Source organism: Chanos chanos, chromosome 2 (assembly GCF_902362185.1).
Source record: "Chanos chanos chromosome 2, fChaCha1.1, whole genome shotgun sequence".
Lineage (NCBI taxonomy): Eukaryota > Metazoa > Chordata > Actinopteri > Gonorynchiformes > Chanidae > Chanos > Chanos chanos.
The window spans coordinates 33,714,585-33,739,639 of NC_044496.1; the positions used below are offsets into that span (position 1 = coordinate 33,714,585).

Sequence of the window (25,055 nt, forward strand, 5' to 3'; positions counted from 1 at the left end):
TATATTGCCATTTGAATGTAGAAATGCCTTGGGCCTATGTGTCTTGATACAATGCAATGCACTGATGTTGATATGTATTTACAAAATACAATATATGCACTCATATGTTGTTGTATTTTACTGTATCTGTAGCTGTTAATGTGATCACTCTTATTTCGAGTCATGTTTCTCAGGCCCCATATTTGGGATCCTTTTCATGAACTGGCCCCCATTCCAAACTAATTGAATAGCCCTGGTATAGACTTTGAGCCAGCTGACACAACTAATCCATCAAAAGGGTTATCACAGTGGATCCCATGTTAATGTGGCCTGAGTTAAATGCATCATAAACGCTGAATGTGACGTGGCACAAATAACTGCGATGAAGCAACATTTTATAGGATGTAGACTGTTGTCATTTTACTAATGTCCACTCACTGCTATTAAACAAACAATGTTACAGTCATTATGTTGTAAATTCAGTCCGGTCATTTGATTAATGTAAAATACACGCCGCTTTAAAGCCTAAGCACCTCAAGATTAATTAAATAATAATTAAAAAAAAAAAAAACTCTTCCCAAACAGTAAACACATGATGCCTTACAGATAAGAAATTTATTGGCTCAAAATTAGGTCATTAAATTTAAAATAAAAATTTACTGGCAACAAACATAACTGACAAGGCCAGAACATTCCAGAAGCAAAAAAAAGATGCAGAGATGTAGATTTAATTTAGGAAGATACGCAGAAAGTCATTGTAGGGTATTCTTCCTGAGATGTTTTTGTCAAAGTAAGATGTGAGGTGAAAGAATTCTTCCTCCGTGAGGTTCACACTGTACTGTCTCAAAACCTGTGAAGATGACAAAGTAGTGTTTAAATCATGAAACTTTTACAGTCTCATCACTGCTGATAGTTCTGTGGTACTTCTGTAAGTGAAAATCCACATACTATTCTGAAATCCTTAAGAGAGATTGTTCCACTGCGCTCTCTGTCAAAGGAGCCAAAGTCCTGTCTAATAGATCTCCAAAACATCTGGACACACCCATACAATCTGAGCATGGCTTCCACACACTGATCACTGAGTGGTCCAGCACTTAACTGAAGGACAGAGAGACAGAGAAAGAGACAGAGAGGGAGAGAGTGTGTGTGTACCTTTCAGAGAATTAGAAAGTGACATTACCATTTAATTCACATAGAAACATGGAAAAATCCCAGTGCTTATCTACAGGAGCCCAAACAGCCTGTTGTGTGCTGTAAGGCCCTGACTGTGCTGTAATCTCACCGGAGCCCTGGTAACCTGCAGCCTGAGTCTGTTAGAGGAGGTCATGACCTGAGGACTGAGCGTGAGAACGAAGTGACGCAGGAACTCTGGGTACGAGAAGCGACCACTGTTGTGAATGTCATATTTCAAAGCCAGTTGCTCAAAGTCCAACTGGCTCATTTCAACATGGAGGCCATTCAGTATGTCTGTGCAGAAAACAGTACACATTTGAAACTTCACCGAGTGTATTTAAGACCTTACAATGAACTGAAATATGGTGAAATTATTATTGTCAGCTTTGTACTTTTAAGAGAGGAATATGAGTCAGAAACATTCGTGTTAAACCAGTAGGCTCTGTCCCAGCTGGAGGATGAGTGTCAGTAAAAGTTCATTCAGCTGATGAGACATTTCCATAGTGAAGATCAGGGTTTGCATGTGTTTCTGAAACAAGAGCCCTAGTAATGACACCTATACTGGGAGAGACAAAACACACTGCTGCAGTATTACCTAGAAAGTTCTGGACATCGATCTCCCCAGATCTGTCAGTGTCCACCTCCCTGCACTTCTTCTGAATCACCCTCCAACAGCCTCGAATTTGTGAACACAACCTCTTCTCCATGACCTCGCAGTTCAGCAGGGACGTTGCTCTCCCTCCTGCTGAACAGGGCCTTCTCCCCACTGTTGTCAGTCTCCTCTCTCCTGTGGAGAACTTACTGCCTGCTGTGGAAGGTCTCTCCCCTGTTAAGGGTCTCTTGTCTACTGCAGATGGTCTCCTCTCTCCTGTTAAGGGTCTCTTGTCTACTGTGGATGGTCTCCTCTCTCCTGTGGATGGCCTGTCTACTTGCTCCACTGGTATTGATGACTGAGTACAATATGGAGGGGACACAATCAAAATCATATTAAATAAGAAACAGTTCAGTGTTAATACGACTTATTTAATCCTAACTACACACAGACACTTAAGAGTGCTGTACTGCTGAAAACATCTGACTGTTAAGTTCAACAGAAAGGAAGTGATAACAGGGAGTGATATAAAAATAGGTGAACCTTGGCTCGTCCTAACAGGCAGGGGACTGTTTTTGGTCGTTGGAGGACAGCTGCTTTGCTTTCTGTCGGACTAGCAGGGCCTGACAATGGGGATCCTCCAGACATGTCCAACTCTTTAATCTCTCCACTGAACTTCTTCAGAAACTCACGGTACTCCAGGTTCCCAAACACATTGACTGGTAAAATCTTCCACAGGGTTTCAAACTGGAAGAAGTCAACAAATTCACACATGTACTGTGAGCATAAAAGCAGCGTTTACATGACATGATTTAAATGACTTGAAGGGGGAGGATGGGGGAGGGCGAGACAGACTATTCACTTCCACTGGTTAGAGGATGAAGACAGTCAGACAGAAATGCTTTACCTGCTGACTGTTGAGTCTCACAAAGTGTTTGTCACAGATGGTTTTGAAGTCCTCTCTGGAGATGGTATTGATGTGGGCATAATCAGTGTCTGCCATCTCATTGGTGATGGTGTAGAGACGTGTGGACACCACCTCCTGGATCCTACTCAACACGTCATGGATCGGTAGTGGATGGGCTTGGTTTGGGAAATGGGCCTTTCTGATTTTCTGAATCCATTCATCAAGTGTCTGCATGAACACAAGCAAGTACTCACACACACACACACACACACACACACACACACACACACACACACAATAACAAATACTCTCGGAAGGTCAGGTTGTTGATTTAAATATGCCAAGACTGTTCTCATAAAACCAATATGGAACCTGAGGCCATGGTATATTGTGAATATTACCACAGCAAAAAGGGTTCAAGACATTGTGCTGCTGGTTGTTTCTTTGGCTGTCACAAAATTCGTAACATACCACTGTCTATCGTGCCTTGTAGCTTTATTGCCGTAGACAGTAGTGACCCTTCTGTCTTACCTCCTGCTTGTTGAGGCTGAAGACTTGTAGAAACTCTGTCCAGTCCACTAGGCTGTCTTCCCCATATTCCAGTCTCAGTTTCATTAGTAGACGTCTGAACTGCTCGTCTGTGAGCCTGGTGCAAAAGTGGTCTAGAACTCTCCGGAATTCCAGCTGTGGTATTAAACTGCTCCTTGTCTTATCAAATGCTGAGAAGGCCTGTGACAATCCATCAGTGGAGCAAAAATCACTGACTCTCTGGCACAATGATAATGTTTACAGATTCCAGGAACATACACATTTAATCCTGTGCCAGTTACATGTTTTAGAGAAACCTCACATTAGCCCAACAAAACCCCACAAATTTGTAAAACCAAATGTTATCATATCAGTACTTGTCAAACATCTAAGCCATACTTCACACGCATCACCATTCAGGCCATCGAACTCATAAAGTTTTCACATGTCTCATGGTATGGTCCTCGGCTTTACCCATCTGACGGGTCTCACCCTGTAGAGGGAGTCTGAGTTAGAGGTGACGAGTTGTCTCACTCTCTGCAGAGCCCTGTCTGGGCTCAGCTCCTCCAGACTCTCCCCTGGACCAGGAGAACCACTAATAGTCCTGTGCACAGGAGATGCTATCACAGATCCACTGACACCACGCCTGACCAGACGCTCCAGGAAGTCAAGATATAACAACTTCCTGTCCTGGGTGTCAGTGCCAAGGCTGAAAATAAGACACAGAGAAAGCCCATCAAGTGTGAGCAGTTTTATATACAGCACCTTTACAGACAGTAAGACACTCAGAGAGAGAGGGGGATGCACAAATGAAAATGATAAATAGGTAATTGAGTGTAGAAGAAAAAAGAGTGTCATAGTGTTAATGGTGGCCAGGTACTTGTTGAGTAGTTGTAGCAGTGCTGTCTCGTCTATGGGGAAGCTGAGTGTGTGAAACAGCCTGAGCAGGTCTGACAGTGTAACACAACCATTCCTCTCCTTATCCAGCTCCACCAGAGCCCCACTCACAGCCTCAAAGTTGGTCCTTATCCACGTCCTACGAAAGGATATCGTTTTTGAGAGATTTGACTGTTAATGTAGTTTACACTGACAAGGCAGAAAGTTCAGATAATTACGTCGAGCGCATAAGACACAAGTATACAGCTCCTCTGAAGCTGCTCAAGGAAATTAACAGTATATAAATTATATACATAGGTATATTTCATAACACACAACATTTCACACATATATAAAACACCATACTAATGAAACTAAACCTATCTCATCGTTAGGTCTACAATAAACAGCAATAAACAAGACCGGCTGTAATTATAATTCCCATTATTGTGGTTGGATCATTGCTCACATGAGGTCTTGCAAAGCAGGTCTGCTGCGAGTGGTCACTGGAATCCTTCCGTGGACTTGTTCCTGAAGCTGAGGGTCTGATTGGCTCTCTGCGGTCACGTGACTCACACGACTCACCTCCTCCTCTGGTACCACATTCAGTTTGTCCAGGAACTCTGACTGAGTGAGGTACCCACGTCCACTCTCATCGTACCTACTCAACATTACCAACAACCAATATCCATGTCAATTTTCTGTCATCATGACATCAACCAAAACTCTATGACATTGAGTGTTATGGAAACTAGAGTTATATGGAAATACATCACTGGGCCTCTTACCTGGCCCACAGGTGCTCAAATTCTGTGGGAGTGACGGGTAGACAGTATCTGTATAGAACATGCCTGAGGTTGTTCTTCGTGATAATTCTCTTACCATCTTCACCAAACTGGCAAAGGGCCTGTGAACCAACACAACAAGTCTGGTCACACTACAGCTCATTAATGAACTATTTTTAAGATCTAAAATTCTGCTGAAAGAAAAATCTTTTTCAGAGTAATTTGGAACCTAATCCCACTGAACGGGCCCTGTGAATATGAGCCACGGTTCTCTAGTACAGAGGTTGTATTAGCATTGCTGAATTGTTAAGTTCACTCTGTACAGTCACAGTGAATCTCAGAGAACTCATCGTCAGCGACGATCAGTAACGTGTCTTACCTTAGAAAGCTCCAACCACCTGTGACGTGCTTTATCAGTCAGATGATTGTGAACCTGCTCACATGCAAGATCGAGCCACTGGTCAGACCTAAACCAGAGAACAGAGTTTACAAAACCACTGGTCAGATCTTAACCAGAGAACAGAGTTTATAAGGCAAAGAAGAACGACCTTACAGTAGTCAGTAACTAACTTAATGCTATACGGAAAAAATAAAGGAAATATGAACAAAAATCAATTACATGAATGAATATAGTATGGTTAAGCTAGTTTTGGGGTTGATATGACATATTACCAAATATTACAAAAACTAGTCCCCTGTAATATTTCAAAAATACACGACGAACCATACAGAACAAAAAAAACTGTTGTTGACCTTATCCAAAGAGACATTTTAACATAATTTGAGTTTCTGACAGATAGTGTGTGTGTGTGTGTGAATTATGTGTGTGAGGTGTAAAGAAATGCGGTGTAAAGAGAGGGCAGAGTTCTGTTTACGTGCTGTTGATGTTGAGCTGTGCTGTAGTCCTGTCAGCTGACTGGACACAGTTTAAAAACTCAGCATAGTTGAGTGTGGCCCCGGGCGTGAGGCCCAGCAGGTCCAGGAGCCTCTGGTACTCCCTCTCCTTAATGACAAACATCAAGGTGTCAAAAAGGTTCCTGAAGTCACTCCGGTTCACCACACCATCATGGTTCTTGTCCATAAGACGGAAAGCTGCAAAAATGTTCTGAGAGAACATAAACAAGATGGATTCGTTATCGTGCACAAAAACAGTGTTCAGTCTTTCTATTCATACTCACTACAATATAGAGCAACAAATGAAAATGTTTGGAGAGAATATCAGAGATAAGAGCTAATATATCTGTTTGAGACCCCATGGTACTTCTCAATTCTCCTCTTCATTTGAGACAAGCAGTCCTCTGCAACCATCAGTCCTACAGTGTTCCCCATGGTGGTCTTTGGGTTTCTCTGTAGATCTGTTTTCCTCTGCTTCACCGTAGCCTCTATGTTAAGAGAAAGGGCTCAGATGTGTTCTGAGGGCCAAGCTTGTTTGAAAATTTGTGCTTTTGAGACACGTTGAGCTGTGCACTAGTGAAGCCCACCATCAGGGTTATTCTAATTAAAACTGAAACTAAAACTAGCAGTGAAAAAATAATTTTGACAGTTTTCAAAAACACGAAAACTAAATAAAAACTACAATGAACAATGCAATACAAACTAAAACAAAATAGAATTGCAGGTAAAATCAGCTTCGTTTTTGTTTCATTTCATTTTCTTTACCCCTTTTTTAGCTTCCATAAATCAAAGCTTTCCTCATGATACCTGAAAAGCTAAAACTAACATTAAAACTAATTAAAAACTAAACTAAAACTAGTCAATTCCTCAAAATATAACTAAAACTAAAACTACTTATGCACTCTTAAAACTAACTAAAACTAAACTGAAATCAAAGACCAAACTGAAAGACTGAATAAAAATAAAAACTAATAAAAATTTCAAAACTATAATAACCCTGCCCACTCACCTTCATATTTAGCAACAAACTTAGAAAAGGAAATCTGTCCATCACAAAACTCTAGGGCTTCTAGGAGAGGTTTTAGGTGTCGTTTATCCAAGATAATGTTAGAGTCCTCCAGAATCTAAGAGATGAGAAAAGAAACAAATGTGTCATGGCATGTCTTCAGCATGCTCTCTTCAGTCTGCCATGTGGTTCAGGCTCTGTCTAATTCAGGTCCATCCAGTCTTACCTTACAGAAACCCCTAAAGCCTAGAGTTTCCCCTGAGCCTGTACTGGCGGCAGTCAGACAGTCCTGCAGAGACAGACCACGCTGCTGCAGGCTGGATCTGAGCCTCCTCAGGACAACGTCCACTACAGCCTGATTCTTAACGCTGTCCAAATGACCACGCCTCTGAGGTCTGAAAGAAATACTGAAGCCTCAGACAAACTCTAGTTCTTTCTCCATCTGTATAATACTGTGTCTGGATCAATCAGCACACCCAGCCCAGAAATCTCAACCTTTCAAATAATGTTCAGTTCTCTCTCTCCTCTCCATTTGTCTTTGATTTGTCTCTGGAAATTCAGTTTGTTTAGTCCAAACAGACAGTATTTACCTCTCAGTCAGACTGGGGGCCTTGTTAGGGCTCTTTTTCCCACCACTGTCTTTGGGAATACCTAGACTCCGTAACAGTTTCCTGTAGTTAACTCCTTTAGCCCCCCAAAAAGGATTACAGAGTCTATGTATGGGACAAAACACAGAAAAAATGAAAAATGAAGAATGACCATTTTGTCCTCCTACAGGTATCTGAGCTGTGGTGTGGAGCAGTGATTGACTCACTTATTGAAGTGGTTAACAGACAAAGGCAGCCCAAACTGATGAATGAGCTTTCTCATCTCCTCCACAGACACAGCCCCAGTCTGACATGGGTCTTGGTTGCTTAGAAATTCCATCACGGCCTCAGAGTCTCCTGAGAGCTTTTCCTTCAGTAGCTCCTCTACCTCAGTGTAGGACAAATTAGATAATTACTGTTATTTTAAATGCTGAAGATTTCGAAGGGCAAAAAAACTATCAGTAAACTTGTTTCTAAAGGCCATGTTCACTCTCTGACATATCTTTTATGTATGAATGTGTAAGGCAAGATATAAATTTACTGTTTACTCTTTGAGAGGTCAGCAAAGGTTACTACGATACATATTCATAGCTCTCAGACCACATCACATACTCGAAGAACACTCCACACTCCACAATTTTGCTGGTTTTTTTTTTTACCTGTAAAAAAACCAGATTGACTGTTTATTTACCCAGGGGTGGAAAAAGTAAAAGCAGAAGCACTCATGCTTAAAAAAGAAAAGTAGAGTTAAACTCTAAGTAGAGTTAAACGGACAACCGTTTCTGTAAATTGTAAATGAGTGACTATTTTCCTCTTAAGTATTTTTCAGGAGGAACACTTTAACTCTACTTATGATACTTTTTTTTAGTAAGAGTACTTTTACTTTTACTTCTTCCACCCCTGTATTTACCTGTATAAGACACACTTACTGTACTCCATGCAGGTGCTGCTGGAGACTCCTCAGCTGGTTGAGTAGGAGTGCCCTGTGCTGAGGATGTCCCTCTCAGCCCCTGCAAAGAAATACCAGTCCAGAAAAGCCCTTCAGAAACCTTTAATCCCTACCTCTGATGATCTCTATCTATAATATAGCATTCATTAAAATCCCATGGAGATCCCTGTAATAGATTATAAGAACAGCTCCAGACTACAGCACAGCTCCAGACTAGAGCACAGACACAGATTACAGCACAGACACAGACTCTCCTCTACTGAGCTGACATTTTTCATTCGCAGTAATTTGTTATGTTGTTTTGTGTTAGTGTTTCTGAGAAGTGGTGAATCTGTGTTAAAGTACCTCAATGTTTCCCTGTGGATGAAAAAGCTCCAGAAATCGTTGATAATGAACAGCCCCGGTGGTGTCGGGCACTAGAAGAGCAGTGAGTCCGGTGAACTGTTGGTCAGTCAGGCTGAAGACAAGGCCCTCCAGCAGTCTACGCAGCTCCGCTTGGCTGATCATTCCACTTCTGCTCTACAGTACAACAGCAGTGCTGATGAAAAAACCTGCTTTCATTCAGGTTTATGTAGAATCACTACAAAAGTCACAGCAGTGTCAGCGTAAATACAATGTAATGAGTGGTCAACTGCATGAGGGTCAGTGTAGTTTTTGCAGCTTTACTAGTTTTGCAAAATTACTATAACATCATTATATTCCTGTATATTCATTATATTGGTTGTTATGTTCCTGTTTTTATGTTCACATGTATTGGTTACTGAGATATTTAACATGTAAAAAGGCCAAAGTTTTATGTTCTAAAGATCACCTCATCTAAGACCTGGAAAGCCCTCTTAAGTTGGGGATAAACTTCACTGATGTGGTCCTGAAGCTTTGGTACGACTGCCTCAATATCGGACAGGTCAGAGGTTGCTGGAGGTATGTCGTCCCTAAGAGAGAGAGAGAGAAGGACAGAGTCAATACATCTCTTTGAGAACATGAGACATGAACATAACTGCAGAGCTGTGAGACAGAGATACTGAAGGTGAAACACAGGTTTCATGTGACAAAATTATGACAGCACAGTTTATTCTCTGACACAGATCTGAGGTTAAAATGTAAAGCATTAAATGAATGGAGGCTAATTGAGACCTGTTGCGTGACAGCCATAGGCATAAACAACAACCTCTTTCAAAAACACTGACACTGGAGTGATTGTCATTTATAGGAGCAGGTTTGAGGAGCTTTGTGGATAAGAGAAGGTTTGAGGAGCTGTCATGAATAGGAGAAGGTTTAAGGAGCTGTGTGGATAGGAGATGGTTTGAGGAGCTGTGTGGATTCACCTGACGGGTAAACACTGTTCATCTCGGAATAAACTGAGGAAATGGCTCCATTCCACAGGCTCTGTTATGGTAACTCCAAATCTGTGCATCACCAAAACATTGCACATCAGTGCCACAGTATCACAGTAAAACTTAACCACAAAGAGATCCTTGTCCCTTTTGTCAGCCTGTCAGTAAGCTTCACCTTTTCAGCAGGCCATGGAAGATGTAATCATCCATTGGAAAAATGAAGTTGCTCAGGACTGATCTGAGGTCTTCCTGGGAGACAAACCCACATCCTGTTGTATCAAATGCTTGGAATGCTCTCTGGATGAATCCATAGTTTAAATTCATCTGTCATTCAGCACAGACAAAAAATCCCAGTTCAGCAAATGACTAGATGCCCAGAGACACAGATCGGAAAAATATATGTGGTGCATGTACTGTGGCTGCTCACTTTTTTCAGGAACCTGATCTGGATTTCATCTAAAGTGTCATCAGGTTTGTCTGGGTCAATCCATGCTAATGTTTTACTGCATTGTCTTCTTTTCATCTGATTTACAGCTACCCAATTTAAAGCTGCAAACAACAGATACATGAAAATGTGATAAGATGAACTCTTAAAATGGAGAAAAAGAAGTTGAAGACATTTTTAAAAAAAGAACAACTAAACTTGATTGCAGCTCTCCAACTCAGTTCAGTTTTGTGAGGTTAACATTTTATCCTGAATGGTAAACAAAGAAATCATTCCTTTCACATCAGGTTAATGGTCTTATTCACATCACTGCATTCAGGTGCTGTGTTTTGAAACTGTACCTAATTTTGCAGAATCTGGAGCAATCTTTCTGCAGTTCTCACAATCAACCCCAAGCTTCTCCAGAAATTCTCTGTAAGATACTGTTTCTGTGTTGTTTGGGTTATAGTGAGACCAGAGCCTGCAAGCCAACACATAAAGATAAACTCAGGTAACTCTACCACTGGCCATTGAGATAAATAGTGCCAGTGTAGTGTAGTACTTCACTTGACTGCAGGATTCCCTTAGCTGTAGCTGTCACTAGGGACTAAACACGCATGGTTAACCACATGGTTACTCTCAGGTTTACCTGGACAGTTGTCATTACATAAGATGAAAATCTCACTGACTAATGCCATAGAACCTGCCAAGACTACAGCTTGTGACTCCCGTATGGATGTTTCAGCTCCCACACAGTACAGAATGGATCAGTAAGTCTGGGCTTGCATTCTTGGAAATGTTTCTAACTGTATGGTGGATGCCATGACTGTGCGCTACAATCTAATGACTTCATTGGCTCCTTAGACAATCACAATGGGCATGTCACATGAGCACGTCCATTTATCGAACAAGGGTCAAACAGAAACATGAACCAGGGAGTGAAAACCTTTTATCTGTTATGTAGTGACTCCTTCTCTCATGAGACACAGAGAGAGTTTATATCACAGAAACGAGATGTATAAAGCAAAGATAACTGTGATAAGTTCATCTGAGGAGAACCTGTGAAACTCTTGCTGAGTCAGAGGAAAGCAGTAACCCTCCAGTACTCTGAGCAGCTCATGTTGCTGTATCTGTCCATCCTGATTAAAATCAAAGAGGCGGAACGCTCTGACCACATTTTTCAGGTTGCTCCCAATCTGGAATGAAGATTAAATAATGCATGGGTGTTGTTACATATTTTGTGTCACAGTCTCATTAACTATAACCTCTGTGTGAGTAACCTGAAATGAAAGTTTCTTTCATTTGAAACTACATCATATGTCTTGAATCAAACAGTCCTCACCTTGTCTTTAAGATGACACTGAAGCTCCCCAAGTGTCCAGTTCTGTTGCCCTCCTCTGATCTGTGGAATTCTAGTTAGGAAACATGGATAAATTCAAAGAAGCTGAGGGGCTAAGTACGTAATAATACTAACTAAAAAACTACTAACAATACCTTATTCTCGCTGGTGAGATTTTGCAGTATTTTTTCAGGAACTCCATATAGGGTATGCTCCCATTTTTTCTTTTTGGAACCTAAAATAAATACAGAGACAACAACATAGCATTTCAAAAGATCAACACAGAAAATTTTGTGTTAGTGTGTACAGCACAGAGGAGTGTCTTTTCACTTGAGAGCAGGCGCTGGCCTCAAGGGAAGATGCATGGGATTTTTTTCTTCGTTTTTTTCACTTTATAAATGGTTGGTACTAAAAGAACTCCAGTGTCTGTCTTAGCAGCACTGTGCAGATTGCATATCTTCAATTTTAACTTGTTCTTTAGTTTGGCTATTTATGGACCTTGGATAGTAAAGCCTCAAACTGGTACTGAGTGAGTGGGACAAGAAAGCCTTCAATGACGCGCCGGAATTCTCCAGCAGTGACAGTGGAGTTGCACTCCTGGTCGAAAGCCTGAAAAGCCGCCTTCAGGTCTTCCTTCTTCCTCCTCACTTTTTCAGAGAGCATGTCTTCAATGTCCACCATGGACAGGTTCTCGTCTGCCATCGACTGGACAGAGGAGGCTACACAAAACACACACAGTAATCATGCATTGGCTATATGGACATTTCACATGTGTACTTTGTTTTGGAGTCTTTGGAGTCATAATATTTCCAGAATGTGGTGTCTTCTGTCTTTGACAAATCATTCCCCAGTGACCACAGTGTTACATGGTTAGTTAAGTATATCACTTACTGGAGTCAGACTTCAGGGTATTACTACTGCGACTGCTCCCACTGCGTATGCTAGCAGCACTCCTGGGTTTTGGGGAGATAATCAGCCCTCTGGATACGGGCTGCAGCTCTTTTAAAGGCGCAGGTGAGAACATTGCTCCTCTGTCCCAGGAGATTTGTGGACTTCTCTCCTGTAACCAACACAAGATAGATGTGTAAGAATGTGTGCATATATGCAACAATGTGTGTCTGGATACGCAGAGAAAGAATAACTAATCTAATTCAAGAAATTCGGGTTAAACACTTTTTGACAAAAGAAGTAAACTGGCGAGAATGACAGATTAACGGATTTAAGACCTACTCGGAGGTCTTGTCGCACTGAACTGGGTGTTCCAAGTAGAGTTTTCCAAATTTTAACAATTACAGTTAATTTCAAAGGAAATGAAATGCTCACCCCGTACTCTGAGTTAAAATAGGATGCGTCGCCCTCTTGTCTTCACCTACGTTTTACTAACCGATTAAGTTAGCAACATCTCTGTTGTACTGTAACTAGCCAGGGACGCTCTGCAGTTGTCATAGCGACAGTGAGCCGTCCGTCAATGTTGATCCCTCCCCCGACGGGCACCACCTGTAAAAATAAAGTATGCAAAATTTTAACGCTGAAATGTCATGAATTTAAGTAAATATTTAAGGCTGGAAAGACGGACATTGAAAAATAGAGACGAATTTATGACCTTCGCATCTTGTCTCTGTGACGACATGAGGACCAATTTCTTTTTAATTGGTTTGAATAGACCCTGAGGTCTCTTTCAGGGCCCTGTGTTAATAATACGTTTATGATGTGTATTCAAGATGAAAACAAACCGTGAAATCTGTGCAAAATTTCTGATAACCCCACAGGATTTAAAATAAACCTCCTCAAAACACACTGACACAAGAGAGTGGTTGGAACAACTAATCTCAGGCACGAGTCGAAAAAGTGATCCTGAATCTTTGCTGGTTGAGCCAATGGGGAAGTACCGCTAGCTGACGTCTGTTTTCTAAACCAACCATCAACGTGCGAGGCGTTGTTTCTTGCTGTCATGGCGGCGTCCAGGAGAGACATAAGGGTGTGTTGAAGACAAGCGATTGTCGTTGTTGTTTATCGCTGAAATATTTAACATCGCCTCACAACACATTTGGATGTAAAACAGCTGCTTAACATGGGAACCGTACACGCGAGGGTAAGTACAGCTGCCTTTCCACACACCCGTAAAACAGCAGCAGGCATGTGACCTCTGAATTCTGTATGGTGACGGCTCTCCGATCCCTGGAAGGCCAAGTTTTGACATTCTACATAACATAACATTGATCCTATGCGTCAAAAATAATGCAGTTTCCTTCGCATGACTAAGCTTATTTGTTTGTTTATTCATGTAAGGTGCATTTTTGTTCAAAGAGACGCGCTGATGGCACTTAACTGAATTAATCGTCGTATGGGATTTCTTTGTGTGTCTAGTGAAACAGCGTGAAATAAATGAACGCCGCAAAAAGCGTATTAATGTGACCCTCTGAGGGTTTTGTGCCGAATCTGGTACCAATTAGAGCTTCATGAAGCAGTAGCACATTCAGAGTATTTGTCATAACTGTCCTCTTAAAGGGTGTAAATACTTTAAGTGTCCGCATTTTGTCCTCAGAGTCTCGACCCCCTCCCCATGCAAGGACCAGAGCTAGGAGTTCAGGCTGATGACATGGAGCTGGGAGTACCAGAGCAGGATGAGCAACAGGAAGTTCTGGAAAACAAAGATGTGAGATTGGTTTGCTTGTTCTTCAATGCTCTTCAGTAGTGGTTTCTAATATGCTCACATTTTTTTGTTTATTATGGATTTTGTTGTTGAGAGAGATTATGCAAAATCCTGTTTGGACTGTTTAGGTTGTCGTCCAGCGTGTGCATGTAGACGGACTAGCAAGAACCAAGGAGGACATACTGACATATGAAATTGCTGATGTGTTCCATGCCAAGAACTTGATTGATGTGAGTATCTATGAGCAATGATGTGCATTTGAAAAATATGTATTTTTAACTTAAATGAATGTGACTACATTAATAAATGCAGTATTTTGACAGCAGTTGCATGGTTAATGTTGAATGAAAGTGGTGTGTGGTGAGATGTCGTTTCTGAGTGGTCATTGGAGCCCTCATTAAAACACAGTGTTGTGTCTGAACTGTAGGTTATGAAGAGATCTCACGAGGCCAGGCTCAAACTGTTGCGCCTGGGAATATTTCGACAGGTAGAGGTTGTGATCGATACCTCACAAGGTAATAAGGAGCTGTTTGTTTAGGGCTGTGTGTTTTTCCTGTGTTGCAGAACTGTCTGTGTTTTATTGGTCTGGGCTATTCTCCAGACTATCCTCCCATACTTTTATTGTTATGGGAACAGATCCATACTGTCTTTGGACCATTTTGGCAAATGTGATCTGAACCCATGAAGCCACTGAGCTAAAATGATTGAAACTCAGAAAGTCCACTTGAGTGAAATTTATGACAAAAATCAACCATTACTTTTTAGATGGTCTTAAAGAGAGTTTTTGGATAGATGACTGAGGCAGAGTTTGTAATACCACTACTATTACTACTACTACTAATTTTAGTAATAATATTATAAATATATAAATTATGTACTTAATATTTAAATGTATGATGATATTGTGTGCCTGCAGGTACAGATGCATTGCCTAATGGGCTGGATGTGACGTTTGAGGTGACTGAACTGAGGAGAATGACTGGAAGTTACAACACCATGGTGGGGAATAATGAGGGAAGCATGGTAAGTTTCTTAAATGCAGCAGTGACCTGCTGTGGCTGACCAGGAATGTGCCTATGATGTCTTTATCTTTACATGGGTTATCAGATTCAGTTTTTAACATTAAACTTGAAAGTGGTGAAAGTGGTTTAAAATTACAGAATGTTCGCCCATTCCTTCCCTGAAAAGGAATCTGATGTATGTCTTCATAATCTTGTGTGCCTCATTGGTGAACTTAGGTGCTGGGTCTCAAGCTCCCCAATGTTTTTGGCCGTGCCGAAAAACTGACCTTCCAGTTCTCCTACGGTACCAAGGAGACTTCTTACGGCCTGTCGTTTTTCAAACCTCAGGCCGGACACTTCGAACGCAAGTATGTCTGAGGTCACATCCTGCCCCATCATAATGTGATTTGTGTTTATCAGGGCACAGACGTGTGGGCACTGTAGAGAGAATGGTAATGGACATGTGGCTCTTTGAAAAAGCCTGTATTCTCTGGTTCCTGTTGATGTGGATTGGCAGGACAAAGACATGTTTGATGTTTTCTTGGTTTGTCTGTTGAGCTGTCGTTGTAAAAACTTTAAATGTCTGTAAGCTTCTGAATCCCACATGAAGGGAACATTTTGTCTGACTTCAAAACAATGTTGTCATCCTGCATAATGTTCTTCGGGTAGTTCAGCTTCGTTAATAATGATTGTACTGATTAATGAATATTGATTAAAATCATTTGGGGTTCAGCATAAAGGCCTTGTCTATTTGTTGCTTGGTAAGAGATAAATGATGCACTTTGTAATGAAAAGCATTTGGGAGTGTTATTGCTTTTTCCTTTGCATTTTAGCTGCAGGCTACTTTTGTAGAATTGAAATGTTGACATTAACCTTAACCCTTTGATGGCAAAACAGCAAGCCTCTGTTTGCTATTGATACTGACCTGTCTCTGGTTTGCAGTTTCTCCATTAATTTGTACAAAGTGACTGGGCAGTTTCCATGGAGCTCACTCAGGGAGACAGACAGAGGCATCTCTACAGAGCTGAGTGTGAGTACTTTAGAATAATAGTGTTTCCTGCTTTTCTGGATTGCAACACTGTAGTTGTGAAGTAAACCTATACAGAAAACAAATACATCCATCCACAGATATGAAATTACTTACGCTGCAATATTTGTGGTGTTTTATTACGACAGTTTCCGATCTGGAAAACAAACCACACCCTGAAGTGGGAAGGTGTATGGAGAGAGCTGGGCTGTCTGGCATGAACTGCTTCCTTTGCCGTTCGAGAGGAGAGTGGGCACTCCCTCAAATCCTCCCTCTCGGTATATTCCTCCTCTACCTCTCCATTCATCCTTCAGTTAAAAGCCTGTTTTTTTCTCTCTTTCTCATGTTGTCTTTTAGATCTGCTGTTTTAATTTAGAAATGTAAATGTCTGTGATTGCACTGTGTACTGTGTTCATTTAACCCATCCAACACACCAGTAGTGAACACACACACTAGACACAGGAGCAGTGGGCAGCATTCCTTGCGCCCAGGGAGCATTGGGGTTAAGCTCAAGGGCACACAGCCGTGGATGCTGGTCCTGGGAATCGAACCGGCAACCCTTCGGTCACGAGGGTTCTCTAACCTTTAGACCACAGCTGCACACATGATATTTGATTAATTTTAAATGGTTAGTCTAGTAAAATAATTGTTTTACTGAGCTGTTTTTTTCCCTGACCAGCATGCCATGGTCATCGACACACGGAACTCTGCTATCCTCCCGAAAAAAGGTGCCTTACTGAAGATCAACCAGGTGTGTGTTTTATGGCCCGTGTCCACACCTGACTGCTGAAAGTACACATAGCAGTAGTGATTAGATTTAGATTTATCTGATCTAAGTGAACCTGAATAGTCTAAAATGCTTAAAGTTAACCCCCTATTTTATCCCGTCTTAGGAATTGGCTGGCTACACGGGGGGAGATGCTAGCTTTTTGAAGGAGGACTTTGAGATTCAGTTCAACAAGCGTCTTTTCTGGGATTCTGTGAGTTTAGTGTTTTGCCTCTGATTTTCTGAGTTCAGTGATATTCATGCTCTGTGCGAATATAAGATAGTTGATTGGCCCTGACCACTCTGTGCCGTAACATTAGACTCTGATGTTTTATCCTCAGGTCCTGTCTGCCTCTCTCTGGGGTGGTCTGATCCTGCCCATCGGAGACAAACCCACATCCATTGCTGACAGGTTCCTGGGTTTATTCTAAAATCAGAACGTTCATTACAGATGAACATTTTTTGAAAGTAGAGGAATACAGCAGCTTTCATAACTGTTTAACTAAATTGAATTGAACTGGATCAAAGATTTCTTTAGGCAGTTTATTTTAACCATATTTAAACATGACAGTCTTTTAACTTATAAATGAAATGGGTCAAGATTAGGTAGCCTCATTAGACATAGAGTTCCTTTGATCTCTGCTGGTTTTGATGGATGTTTGTATCTCTTGGGGAGGAAAATCATAGTTTCAGTGAGACTCCTGTGATATTCACTGGAACATGGTTGTATTTGAACTGGTGTTTTTCTCTGTGAAATATGTGTCCAGGTTCTATCTGGGCGGGCCCACCAGTGTCAGGGGTTTTAGCATGTACAGCATTGGCCCTCAGAGTGAGGGTGAGTAAACTGCCTGCTATGTGTCCGTCAGCCAACTGTCCTGCAGAAAAAAAAACCCCACACCACTGAGAACATGAGCTTGTCACATATTTTACTTGTCTAGTTGTTAATTCAGAGGTTAAGGCAGGAAAAAGAGAAAAGGCCAAACCGACTAAAGGTTTTGAGTATCTGTATAGCTACCTCCCATTAAGTTCAGCAAGGACAAAGAATACAGTAATTTACTGCAGATGTGAAAGACCATGTTTAGAGCAGACAGTGTGTTGTAAAGATGATGTTTAGAACAGATAGTATACTGTGAAAGAACATGTTTAGAACAGACAGTATACTGTAAAGACCATGCTGAGAGCAGACAATATACTAAAGACCATGTTTGGAACAGACAGTACACCGTGAAGGGCCATGTTTAGAAGAGATAATATACTATAAAAACCATGTTTAGAGCAGACAGTACACTGTGAAGGGTCATGCTCAGTTTTAAGTGTGCTGTGTTTCTGTCTGTGTGTCAGGGGATTATCTTGGTGGAGAAGCATACTGGGCTGGGGGTCTCCATATGTACACCCCTCTCCCGTTCCGTCCAGGCCGAGGGGGCTTTGGAGACCTCTTCAGGACACACTTCTTCCTCAACGCCGGCAACCTGTGTAATCTCAACTACGGTGAGTTCTGCGGTGTTGGGGCCATAGTAGTTGGCTTCGTTTATCAAATGATTAATAATGTATTTAACATTAAAATAACAAATAAATAAATATCATTGTTATAGTTCCTTATTGGTGATTGTATGTTTCCCTGTGAGGGGTACTGAAGCCAAAACCTCATAAACTGTGTATTATGTGTTGTCTGTGTTTGAGCTCTTCCTGGCCTTTGAGTGTTACTCCTGACTGTGCTGTTCCAGGAGAGGGACCGCAGGCCCACCTGAAGCGGCTGGCAGAGTGTATCCGCTGGTCTTATGGCGCAGGTATTGTGCTGCGTTTGGGAAACATTGCTCGACTGGAACTCAATTACTGCATCCCCATGGGTGTACAGAGTGGGGACAGGTAAGCGTGTCTGATCTGCATCTCAAAACTGTCATTTGAGTGGTCAATGCAGGAAAAAGGTGTTTCTGCATATTAGATTTTTATTGATAGTTTTTGAATGATTGGTTCTGTCCTGATACACTTGCCTCTCTAGCCTTATCTCCTTCAGTAATCTCCAGAAGCTCATATATACACCATTCACACTCCGAAAAAGAAAACTTAACTCTTAACTCAACATTATCTCTTTACATAGCATACAGAGATAAAACAGAATGATATTATATTTAACCAATGATGTGTGGGACCACTAATCCGGGATTTTGAAGCATGGGGCAAATCCAGAAAAGTTTGGCATGGATTTTTTTTTTCCTTTTCCACAGGATATGTGATGGTGTGCAGTTTGGAGCAGGTATCCGTTTTCTGTGAGTCCAACAGTGTTTGACGTTGGGAGAAAGACAAGTTTTTTTGTTTTTCTTTTTATGTGTGACAATGAGTGTTAGGCCCCAGATGGGATTCATAGCATTGTGTAAAACCAGACCAGTTTTACAGATGAAGTTCCGGAACAGTCTTGTCTAGTCCCTGGCCACGTCACCCCCAGAGAGAGTTAATCTCATTTGTTGACATATTTATTTGTCTGAAAGTGTTGGACCCAATAAAAGACATTGACATTTCAAAAGACATGAAAACGGAGGTTTATAAGGCTACAAAGGACATATAAATATGAAAACAAAGTTACGGTAAAAGACTGAGAGAAAACGGTGAACAAAGGGAGTAATTTAACACTTAACTAAAATCTTTAACAATGCATGTATAAAACCTCTCCAGAACTGGGGCAACCACTCCACTAGGTCAAATGCCTTTTGGGTATGCAGGTAGAAGAGTGCACAGAACATTGATAAGGATGCGTCTGTGTTAAGAATGGTGTTAAGTATCTGTGTTAAGAACATGTGAGAGACACTGAAGGATATCTGCTGCTGAGCCACCTTTCATAAAGCCTGTGTGATCATCATGCATCACCTCCCATGGGAAGCATTGGGTTCAGCTGACCAATACTTTGGCATACAGTTTGAGATCACTGCAGATTAGAGACTGTAGCTGAAACACTCAAGTGGATCCTTCACTTTCTTGTGTTATTAGGATATCGGTAAAGTATTCCAATCACTCTGGAAAGATCCTCATTCAACAGCGTAAAGTGTAGAGTAGGTATCAGTGGGCCTACCCATTTCTCCCACATTTCTAGACAGGAGGAATACAAATCCTGGTGATTTTCCTCTCTGCTTAGACTTGAGTGCTTTTTCAGTCTCCGCTAAAGTTATAGATCAACTTTAACAATTGTACAATGTCCAGAAATACTCTTCAGTTGTCAGTGTTTGCTTATAGAGATATAGAAGTCTCAGAGAGTGTTATCGACAGCCTCTGGACTAGTTACTGTATTCCTGTCCCTTGTCTTCATTGAATAAATGGCTGTTTTGCATCAAGTCTGAGTGCAGGCAGCTCTACTCAGTGTTATTTCCCTGATAATAGTGCTTTGTTCAGTAAAGTGTAAGGTAAATATAGCTTTCCTCATAGATATGACACAGTGCTGCTCTTTCACAGCCATAAGTTCTCCGAGCCATTTATGTCCATTTTCCATTTGTTTGATTTTACTGACCAGTTCCATATATTCTTTATTTCCATGCAGTTGCCATGAATAGAGCATTTGGGCGCTTCCCATAGTGACTGAGGGTTAACACTGTGGCCAACATCAGAGTCAAGGAATTCTCTGAGACTGGCATTTAACTCTTAAATGCAATATGGCCTGGATAAAAGGGAGTCATTGCATCGCCACATAGTGGCCTGAGGTTTGCCCAGTGTTGGAGAGAGTTTACATAGCAGAGGTGAATGACCTGACAGAAGAATAGGTAACATATCCAGACTGGATATAAAGCTGGAGATTCCTGTTAATACCAAGAGATGTATTGTGGAGTAAGAACAGTAGCAGCAGGAATAACAGAAGTACTTTATATCTGTAATATTACTTATGCACCAAAGGTCCACCAAATTAAGATCAAAATTATTCACAGAGCGAGACATCTATGGAGAAACCATCACTCCGGTAGAACTATCTACAGTTTCAATGAAATACCCACCTATGATGACATAGTCTTAGATGTAATAAACATCCTCTGATGGACCTGGACATTACCAATGATATAAAGTGGAGTTACTGGTTGTTTTGGGTCTTTTAACATCAGACACTCTCACCCAGGCGACCAAGTCTGGGGTTGATAAAGCCCCAGTCTGCAAGCAAGTAGCATTCCAAGTCCATGGTCCTGATCCACACCCATCACCAGGCCCGTTCGGCACCCTCTGTGGTGGTTCTGATGGCTCCATCTGTGTGCCAAATAGATTTCAGGGCTAGTGATGGGAGTGAGCTGGAAACCCTCTACAGCCTAAAGTGTGTGGGTAGTGGTCTGTGTGTTTGTCTGACTGAAGTCCTCACTTGAGCTGCTGTGATCATGCTGCTCGAGCTACTTCACTTTTCTTCCAGTGTCTGCATTCAACAAGGCAAAGTGAAGCTGGGATTTCAAGCTCAGATTTTCTGGCATCCTCCATTAATTGATGCTTTTGCTGTTTATGGGTAAATGTTTAAAATGGGAATTTAACTACGACACGAAAAAAATACACAGCTATAGGCAGAGCAGCAAGCCTACACATGTATTGCCTATGATGGGTCCTACGTTCCTAACTTCAGCCTCTGATCTGACTGGAAAACTGCCAGTATATCAGAAAAATACATGAGTAAAATGTACACTGAAGGAAAAAATCAAATGTAAAATCAAACAGTGAATTTTGGGTGATATTTAATCCCTACATACAACCAGCTAACACCTGCTTTAAATGCAGGGAGCTCAGTTTTGCAGTGAATGACTTATAGTCGTTTATCTAATTAAGAGTTGGTAATGTTGAAGAATTTTACATAGAAAGCTCTGTTTCACCACACAGAGGAGGGTGAAGTCTTTATAGACACAGGCACTGAATCCTCACATGGATTCAGACACAGTTGTCCTCTCCCTTATTATTCTGTACCTTTACTAGCGTTGGACATGAGTGCTAAAGTAATCTTCTCATTTTTATGTGGGTTATCAAAGTTTATCGTAACGCACAGCTAACTGCTCACATACAGGAAACACCCACACATGCAAGGGCATCCTCACCCTTGTGTAGATTCTACAAACATCTACAGTTCTACGTAACACTGTTCTTTCATGAGAAATTCTTACTAAGTTTCTCCTGGGTGGCCTTTTTTTCAAGTGGTGTTTTTCCCAATATTTAAGTCTGTTGGACCTTTGAGGAGATCCAAGGAGCTTTGGCAGGGTTCAAATTACGGGGGGGATTGAGGTGGTCTGACCCCCTTAATTAAGACTTGGACTCCCCCAAGAGACGTAAAAACAAAACATTAAACATTTATATATCCTATGCTACATAGCCCTGGAGAAAAAGTTGACCCCCTCTCCATTGTCATTATGTAACTCACACTCTGAACTTTGGTGGCAAAATAATGCTTTGAGAGGGCTTTAACAAGTTCCCCTGTATCCTCCAGGTGTATGAAACGTTAAACGTTTTAATTAGGAATGCCCCGATCCGATCTCAAAGATCGGTATTGGGTCGATCAAGGCATTTTTTTAACTGACCGGTATCGGCTTTACTGAGTACCACCCTAAGCCCGATCCTTTGTTTTACGTCAGCTGTCGCGCAGGTGTCGTAAACGGAGAGCATAATATGTGGCAGGGCGAGGCTAAAATGTCTGCAGTGTGGATATGTTTTAAATTGGGAGACGAAAGCAGTCCAACAGCCAGTTGTAATGTTTGCAATGCGACCATTTCGCGAGGCGGTAGTAACGCAGAGCTGCGTTCAATAAGCTACTACCACTTTGATATGGCATCTAAAAAAATAAACATTCAGAAGAATAGTTAGTTCACTCGAAGCAACACACATTGGAGGATATACTTTTAAAAGGACAGAAATTTCCTCGAGACAGCGACAAGGCCAAAAGACTGCCGACAGGATAATTGAATTAATCGCTTTGGATGACCAGTCCATGTGGTAGCGAATACAGAGGTGCGTTCAAATTCGGCAAATTGAGGCTTTCTGAGGTTTCTTTTAACTTTTTAAATTTGAACGTTTTTTTAGGTCATCATTCTCCGACAACATTAATCCTCAAGGCTTCTAATAACCAAAGTATCATTTCAAAATTGAAATACCAGCGCTTTAGCTGTATGAGCTAGATGTATGCGAGTTAGCCTAAAACTAACGACAGCATACCAGAAAAGAGGCTTTCAGAAAAAGTATCACCGTAACTGACACACAATTTAACCACTTGAATTATTGTAAGATTAAATAAAATCGAACACTTACGTAGGCTATATTTTCTGGTATAACTCCCACAGTATGTCTTAACCCTCTGGACACTACATTTCAGACACTGCTCTACCGGAGCATATAAGAGGGTTTAGCTTACTTTTTTATTTTGTAAATTTAAAAAAAGTAATAAAAAAAATTAAGGAGCAGCTTGGCCACAGGCAATTTTTTTCTTAATGCATTTGCTATTCAGTTATCAACCATATGCACTGAACTGGTTTAAATAACTTAAATGTACCTGAAATGTGCACTGTGCGACTGTATTACCTAGGAAAATACAAGTATCGGATCGGGACTTGGTATCGGCAGATACTCAACATTAAATGACTCGGATCGGGATCTGGGGCAAAAAAACCTGATCGGGACATCCAAAGTTTTAATCATGTCACATCCTTAGGGTAACATCTTAAAACTGTGTAGCCTACTGCAAAACAATAACAATAATTCTCACACTTACAATTCTCCATAATTGATTTTACAGCTTTATTTAATGGGTAAAAAGACCCGTATCTGCAGTATTTATACTCATTATAGTATTTTAATTCAGTAGTCACTCGTCTGTTTCGTAGTACCTCTTCTTCATAGCTCTGTACTTCCTGAGGTAGTACAGGGCCTCCAGCTCTTTCACCACAAATTCTCCTCGTTTAATGAGTTGTTTGATTTTCTCCGGGTCTTGTACGTCTTTATTTTTCACAAATGCAGCTCTCAGTCTGTCTCTGAAGTATTCAACGCCTTTTGGATATTCACGCCCGAGGAACAGCAGCTTTTGACGAAGGGAGGGAGAGAGCATAATTAGCCTACTATTAGAAACACATCAGTTAATACCCTTTCTCATTATAAGCCTTAAATTTAAAAATGGGTTTATAGCTACATCTGAATGGATATTCTCAGATACGTTAAAATCGTCTTATAGAATTTTACATTTACAAAGTATAGCCTATGTATACATCACTACGGGCTGATCGAGTCATTTTGAATGGCCTACATTTAAATAAATGCGACAAGACCTGCAGTCCAGCTTGAAACTGTGTGATCACTTACGTTTTTATAAAGACGGACCACTTCACCCCTGAACGGATTGGCCATTTTTCATAGACACTAGTGGTATAAACAATCTGTTGGCTTTCAAATACAACATCGTCAAGTTGAGGCCGACAGGATACAGGAGCTTGTTGTAACTAACGTTGAACGAATAAACAAGTTCATTAGTTTACAGCTTGACGAACAAGTTTGTTATCGTGCGTATTTCGCTGCTTCGACCTGACCAAGAAAGTGACAACATCCGATCTAAAGGTCTAGTATGCAAAATGACACATGTCAACTCTTACGTGAACTCGGTGAGCTGTTACGCAGGGGGCAACTAAAACAGGAAAAATCCCGATCCACAGTATGATAAACAAACAGCTTGCAAACAGCAAGAACTTCTGGAACTTACCTGAATTACTTTGTCCTTTACATTCCTGTCATACTGATTTTGGGTCAGACAAGTTGGCTAATGAGTAGAAAAACCTATGAAGTTCGGAAGTCGGAACCGGGATTTAAAGATCTGGACATACAGGCACTTGCAGGTCTGTGCAGATGATCTATTATTAAACGTGTACTACTGACCAAACTTCCACCGGAACATGACGCAGTATGATCGACAACAGATGAAACCAAGATTAGTTTCTTCTAAGAGCTGGACTTTCGATCCTAGCGCTATTTCGATTTTGCAGAAAATTCCCAGGGGTTGGACTGACAAGGATAACAAACTTTACTGGCTGCCGAAACTGACGCAATGGTTTTGCACATTTGCAAAACAAAAGTGTTCCAAAAACAACAACAACAACAACAAAACCCCAACAAAAACAACAACAACAAAAAACGCACTGAAAAGCCAAAGTAAAAAAAGTTTTTTAAAAAGTGTATATATGTGTGTGCGTGTGTATTTATATGTACTAACGACAAAGGGATTCTGGAGATCACCTTAAACCCCATCACTCTCATAAG

General features: G+C 41.1%; 3 protein-coding genes across 3 annotated transcripts; 1 reads left to right on the plus strand and 2 right to left on the minus strand.

Moving 5' to 3' along the window:
* Positions 1-706: 706 nt before the first annotated feature.
* efcab6 (EF-hand calcium binding domain 6) lies at positions 707-12,397 on the minus strand. The gene is made up of 30 exons (XM_030765270.1): positions 12,265-12,397; positions 11,872-12,092; positions 11,529-11,608; positions 11,377-11,446; positions 11,094-11,230; positions 10,397-10,515; positions 10,038-10,159; positions 9,786-9,934; positions 9,602-9,682; positions 9,088-9,208; positions 8,622-8,795; positions 8,257-8,337; positions 7,555-7,715; positions 7,331-7,453; positions 6,967-7,135; positions 6,744-6,858; positions 6,092-6,222; positions 5,716-5,945; positions 5,220-5,307; positions 4,844-4,962; positions 4,525-4,716; positions 4,060-4,215; positions 3,672-3,888; positions 3,183-3,380; positions 2,652-2,879; positions 2,288-2,491; positions 1,748-1,934; positions 1,262-1,446; positions 928-1,077; positions 707-829 (listed from the first exon to the last, which is right to left on the minus strand). The coding sequence occupies exons 1-30, from the start codon at positions 12,395-12,397 to the stop codon at positions 707-709; spliced, it is 4,464 nt and encodes a 1,487-aa protein (XP_030621130.1).
* Positions 12,398-13,326: 929 nt separating this feature from the next.
* Positions 13,327-19,336, plus strand: samm50 (SAMM50 sorting and assembly machinery component). Its single transcript, XM_030766194.1, is given in 15 exon segments — positions 13,327-13,465; positions 13,919-14,029; positions 14,155-14,256; positions 14,454-14,541; positions 14,943-15,049; positions 15,265-15,395; positions 15,970-16,057; positions 16,204-16,332; positions 16,734-16,805; positions 16,948-17,034; positions 17,162-17,232; positions 17,588-17,655; positions 18,162-18,308; positions 18,545-18,686; positions 19,046-19,336. Coding segments are annotated over 15 exon segments (1,410 nt in total). The 5' UTR covers positions 13,327-13,444; the 3' UTR covers positions 19,092-19,336.
* A 4,194-nt stretch (positions 19,337-23,530) lies between these two features.
* lyrm5b (LYR motif containing 5b) lies at positions 23,531-24,764 on the minus strand. Its single transcript, XM_030765624.1, has 3 exons — positions 24,502-24,764; positions 24,108-24,188; positions 23,531-23,829 (listed from the first exon to the last, which is right to left on the minus strand). Exons 2-3 carry the CDS (start codon positions 24,150-24,152, stop codon positions 23,617-23,619), a joined length of 258 nt encoding a protein of 85 aa, XP_030621484.1. The 5' UTR covers positions 24,153-24,188; positions 24,502-24,764; the 3' UTR covers positions 23,531-23,616.
* Positions 24,765-25,055: the final 291 nt, after the last annotated feature.